The 6,000-nt window shown below is 37.1% G+C and overlaps 1 protein-coding gene across 1 annotated transcript in view; it reads right to left on the bottom strand.

The window, feature by feature from the left end:
* tanc1b (tetratricopeptide repeat, ankyrin repeat and coiled-coil containing 1b) overlaps positions 1 to 6,000 on the bottom strand; it is a 184,503-nt gene that overhangs the window by 111,623 nt on the left and 66,880 nt on the right. Inside the window, exon 4 of the mRNA XM_084420453.1 lies at positions 4,153 to 4,245. Coding sequence (XP_084276579.1) covers positions 4,153 to 4,245 — 93 coding nt within the window. The remainder of the gene's footprint in view (positions 1 to 4,152; positions 4,246 to 6,000) is intronic.

Raw genomic sequence — 6,000 nt, 5'->3', positions numbered from 1 at the left:
GAATTTTTGAGGGAGTGTTTTTTACGCCCAAAACACACCCAATACTCAATTAAGAGAAGAGGGACAACCCTTTTAGACCATTTTTCCCGTCGTTAAACTAGAAAAAGTGGATTCAGACACGACCTTAGCAGCCGTGCGCTCTGGACCGTGTGCTTTTAGATGGTTAAAATAGGGCCCAAAGTGTTGATGTGTTGAAAAATCAGCCAGAACACAATGCATAATAATGCAATGCAAGAACATGTCTACCAATATTTGGTATAATAGTGAAAGAAAAATATTTCAGTACAAACAACCTTTAAGTTTATCGACGCAAACAGATGTTATCAGATGTTAAATGGATTTCTGGAAAAACTGAATTTCACAGCAAATGAAAAAAAAAAAAAAGTTTATTCACAGATGTTTTCGTTAAACTATCACACAAAAACCATCAACCAACATTAGATTTGCTCTTGGCAGCATTTTTCTGACCCAACTTTTGCTAAACCGTTCTGGAGCGCTCTGATTCCGGTGACGGAGGAAACAAGTGTGTGTTAAACAAACGCCGATTACACTTTCAGTCAAAAAGCTGAAAGTCTGGCAGCAGGACTTTAACCACTTTAATTAACTTTAATTAACCATCATTATGAAGTACACACACACTGGGGCTAATTATGCATTATTAATGCTATTAGTGAAGCATGCGGACTAATTCCTAATTCCACATGACACCGTTTGCTTTCTTCCTACAGTTTTTCTGAACGTTTGGGAGATGAGGCGTGAGAGCAGGTATTTACAGACAGAGCCTTCACATTTCCCAGGAAGGTTGGGAAGTCTTGGGAATGCCGAGAGCTGTTTTGCGTCCCGCTGTTCTCTGAGGTGGGAAAGGGAGCCGTATCCGCTTACGCTTACGGAGATCGAGACCCGCAGGCCGTAGATCCACCGCAGACGCGTAACATCATTATGACTTGATGTGCATTCAAGTGAGGGTTAAAAAAACTAAGACAACTTTTTTGTCAAATTACAAAAAATGTAAGGTGTAAAATAATCCTAAATATAGGATTACTAGTAATAACAACCTAGTAATTTCACCTTTCAACGTTGAGCTTATGAAATGTTTTCTGTGGCTGGAATTCTGTTGATCATTACATTAATAAATTTAACAAGTGAGTGTACATTTACAAGATTGTGTAAACACAATTAAAGGGTAAAGAAGGCTTTAAAATCAGAAGGTAAATAAATAACTTACTAAACTTACTAAATTATGATCCTCAACTGATTTTTTAACTGTAACTAAAATATGAAATTAAAATGCATTCGAAAAATATTTATGAACAATCTCTAATTACTACAATTAAAATATGAAGTTAAAACATATAGACATATCTACAGATATATAGATACTACATACAATTATATGTCCGTGAAAAACTAAACTGCAACTTACTAAAACTTACATACTGAATAAAAAATTTAATATTAATATTAAAATAAAAAAAATTGGTGTAAATGATTTTGTTCAAACAAGAAGAGCATTTATTTTCCTCATCTTCTCAGGTAAGCAAATGTTTAAGCAATAGTGAAACAAAATAATGGTCATTTTTCAAAACACCAGTTGACCAATCACACAACACGCTAGTCCAGCCGACCAATCAGAGCACAGTGTGCTTTTCAGAAGGAGGGGCTTCATAGAGACAGGAACTAAACTGACAGACTGGGAAGAGAGGAGCTGCAACTATGGAGAATATGGGGAAAATAATGTGTGTGGTTTTTTTTTAACATTCAAAAACAGCCCAAAAACAAAATCAAGGCTTTGTAAAAGTGCATAATATGGCCTTTTTAAATGACACGGCCTCAAATGGGAAAGTCATGGCTCACAAAACACCTTCCACCACTGCTGACTATACTATGGTGGCGTTCATCTCATGAATATGATCATTCCAACACGACTTGAAGACGATGTTAAACTGGAGCCTGGGGGAAGGTCTGGAGATGCTATATATATAAACTCTCTCAGGGTTAAAATAACATGTGACAGTCCCACATGTAAACAGTGTTGACCCTTATATGTGTCTGGAGGTAAAGCGGGGCTAACTGGGGTGTGTCATTGAGGTATGAGAGACATGCAGTAAATAAACCAGGTTATATTGGTCCTACTTCAAGAACCTGAACAAGCCTAAAGAACTATTCACACTCCAAACTTTTTAAGCATTTCAGATACTAACCAACACACAAAGTTGGTTCAGAATATTTTCTAAAGAAAAAAAAAAAGTAGTATGAAGGGCCCTATGATTTCTACAATGCGGAAAACATGGATAGAATTGCGGATTCCAGTCATAAGCATTTGCTGAAGAACACGGAATGTCACGGAATTTAGTAAAATTTTGGATGAATGAATCAAAACTATCATCTATGAAGAAACTATGAAGGTCTTCACTACAACCTGATAAAATAAAAGTTTGGTTTAACTTGACATTATGACAGAAATATATTACTACTGTACAGCAGAATGAATGTACAGTTTATTAAAATAATATTTTTAAGGAATATCACACAATTTTTCATATATATTTTAATTTCAACCGTAAACATCCGTTGTGCAACGCGCTTGGTTTGCCAAACAATTACAGGAATTGTTCACGTTTTATTTGATTACATTTTAAGTTTAAAGTTTTATGCAAAAGATTTAGGTTTTATGAATCAAGTTGATCACCACCGTTCTTAATAATGCATTTTATTAGAATCCAGAAATTGTAAAATGATATTAGAATTCATTTTTTAGACCTCCTTTTTGATTATAAAACTAAACCATTAAAACAGAACTCGGAAAAATTAAAAGGAAAACACAGAAAAAAATTAAAACGGATTTTAAAGGGCCCTAAGTATGCAAAATTAGCTTGATTTGATCTAATATTTCCAGTGTGAACTGAAAGTGACATTACCCACAATTCTCTTCTTTTTTTTTTAAATACTTTTTTCCTTAAAACTTATTTAAAAATTCAAAATAAGCTAATTTTTTTTGCCAAATTACAACTAGACGTTGCCGATCACTAAATTAAACTTTATGTTGAAAGACATAAAGCACCACGGTAAAATAAATCCTATTTAATACACTATTTTACAGTAGCATCAGCATCAGCTGTCCACTGCCTAGTCATCCATCTCTGACGGCCTGCAGTGCGGACACCTTCTGATGACATCATGTGACCAGTGCGATACAGTGGTGTGCCACAGACAGCTGGCATTCGACTGGCGCCACCCTGTTGTTTGGAAAGCTCTGATGTCTCACATGCTCCTCTGACCAACACAATCCTGTGTCCAGTGATATGAAGCTAAAGATACACACACAGACAACACTGCCAACTCTATTCCAGCCCAGCACAGGAACTGCACTACATGCAACTGACTACACACACACACACACACACACAATTCACCAACACACTGCCAGAGACAAGCGTGCACATACACAGTTTCTGTTATATATAGTGTGCTTATTCTGCACATTTGCAATTATCTCAATTCAAAATGCATGAAGCAAATATAATAATGCATGCTGCTTTGATTACACACATAATTGAACAGATACAAACATGACATTTCCACAGAAAACATCTTAAAGGGGGTCATGACATGAAAAATTACACATCAGAGGTCTTTGTACCATTAAAACGTCCTCCTCATTATAAACAAAGCATTTATTTAATCAAGCTCCAGAAACAGCTTGTTTTGATATCGCAGAATCTGTGATGTCACACGGGCAAACACATTTGCATATGCCCGCCTCCAGAGCAAGACATTGATGAATAGTTATACATCTTCACACCATAAGCCCCGCCCATTGGCGTTCAGTTGCTTAACGGCTCACATTTGCCCACTCTGGAAGTGAGCGTCGTGTCGAAAGCAAACAGAAGTCATTATAATCACTGACGCTGTCTACACTGATGCAGTATACAGACGTGTGTTCAGTTTCTGACTTACTTCCATTTTTCAATAAATTGCCATAACTGTTTCCAGGTCGTCTGTGACAGTGGGAACCCTGACGTCATCAACAATCCTCTCCTCTAACCAATAAAAACTGAGAAACTTGATTCTGACAGCAAGCACAGACACAAACACACACACACACACACATCTGAAAAGAACAGAAGCATACGAGCACGTTTCGTCACTCACCAGTCGTACCGTCGGGCACCTTCCTCAGCGACGACATGAGCGCATCTCCAGGAACACGAGGACCCTCCACATACTTGGGCTTTCTAACGGGTCCTTTAGAGCAGAGAGAGAGAGAGAAAAATATATAATCAATCTGAGATCAAGAAGGGAGCGCCAGCGTCTGACTTCTGTGACTCGGGCTGCATCTACAATCTCCACAGCTCTGGGAATGTAAACTACAGCCGGAAACCAGCGCAATTTAACTCTTAGCAGACGGGTGTGAGATCTCTGAGAGATACTGTGTGTTGCTCCCACCAATCCTGCTTCTCCATCTACTCATGCTTGCACATATTCTTCAAAAACAGAGCCTCAGTCTCTCTTTAAAGACATGAAACGTGAAATCGGTTTCCCGAACATTATTATTGCATCATAATTCCATCATTAAAAGTTACATACCAGATTGAAGTCAGCTGACAGATGGTGAGAGGTTGGAAAAGTTAATCGAGTTTTAAAAGTTTTGAATGTTTCAGTCTCTTGAAGGCTAAAAGGCTGCATTTATTTCATCACAAGTACAGTAAAAACAGTAAAATTATGAAATATAAATGCAATTTACAATAACTGTTTTCTATGTGAATATATTTTAAAATGTAATTTATTCCTGTGATTTAAAGCTGAATTTTCAGCATCTTTACTCCAGTCTTCAGTGTCACATGATCCTTCAGAAATCATTCTAATATGCTGATTTGCTGCTCAAGAAACATTTCTTACTAATAATCAATGTTGAAAACAGCTTCATATGTCTGTAGAAACCGTGATGCATTTGTTTCCGGGATGAATAGAAAGTTGAAAACGTTTGAATGGCAGTGTACGACTACGAGGCCAGTTAACACACTAGTAGTCAAGGTGGTACTAATGTCGATCACGCAGACATGCAGCGGTTTGGACCAAAATAATGTGTTAAAAATCAGCTTCAGGTTTGAGATGAAAGTCGAAGCTCTTCACATCTGACACAAAGAGCGCTGAAGGTCATGCAATCCTGAAGGGGCGAATTCCTCTTCGTTGAGCATATAAAAGAGAAATCCTGCTCGACCCCCATAAAGCTTGTAGGTTTAAGTACGTTCCTCTGTTTATCATGGAAAACCCCGCAGAGATCAAAGACCCTGGCGGTCCGTGTACGATCTGACCAAATAAAGTCATGGAGTAAAGAGCAGCCGCTGGCGACGGGAGCCCTTAAATCTCCCGGACACATCCATCAGAGATTCATATAGAGATTCACCTGCGTGACTTTGACCTCCAGGAAGAAAACACAGCGCTCAGAGATGACAAATGAAACAGCGATGTGTGTAAAGAAGACAGCCATAAATCAAGAGCTAGATGTCCTGATGATACAAGTGCATGTGTTAAAGTCAATATGAAATCATAACTGACTCTATTGACGTTCTTCGTGTACATTGCCGCTCTCATTGTGAACAATATGAGACGATGAGAACATAAATCGCTCAATCAACACTCATTTTTCAGTCAATTAAAAATGTCAACAGGTCCTTCGTTTTGTTTAAAATAACTAGATTTGTTTGTCAAAATGAACTAAAACTAAAAACTAAAATAACACATGATTAAATAAATCATAAATAAAAGTATTAACAAATGCATAAGTAAATAAATAAACCAAAGTTATGTGTCAAAATACATTTTTGAGGTTGTATTAATGGAGAACGTACTGTACTTAAAAACTAAAATATTTACACCAACTAAGAGTGTTATTTAATATCAATATCCCTTCATATTTTAACATAATCTAAGGGGAAATGTTAAGGAAAGCTGTAATCTTCTGCATCCAGTGACTTCTATCGTATGAACAAACAAACA

Source organism: Rutilus rutilus (assembly GCF_951802725.1).
Source record: "Rutilus rutilus genome assembly, chromosome: 10".
In the NCBI taxonomy this organism is placed as follows: Eukaryota; Metazoa; Chordata; class Actinopteri; order Cypriniformes; family Leuciscidae; genus Rutilus; species Rutilus rutilus.
Note: the sequence above shows the minus strand (reverse complement) of the source record. Positions and strands in the feature narration are given on the sequence as shown.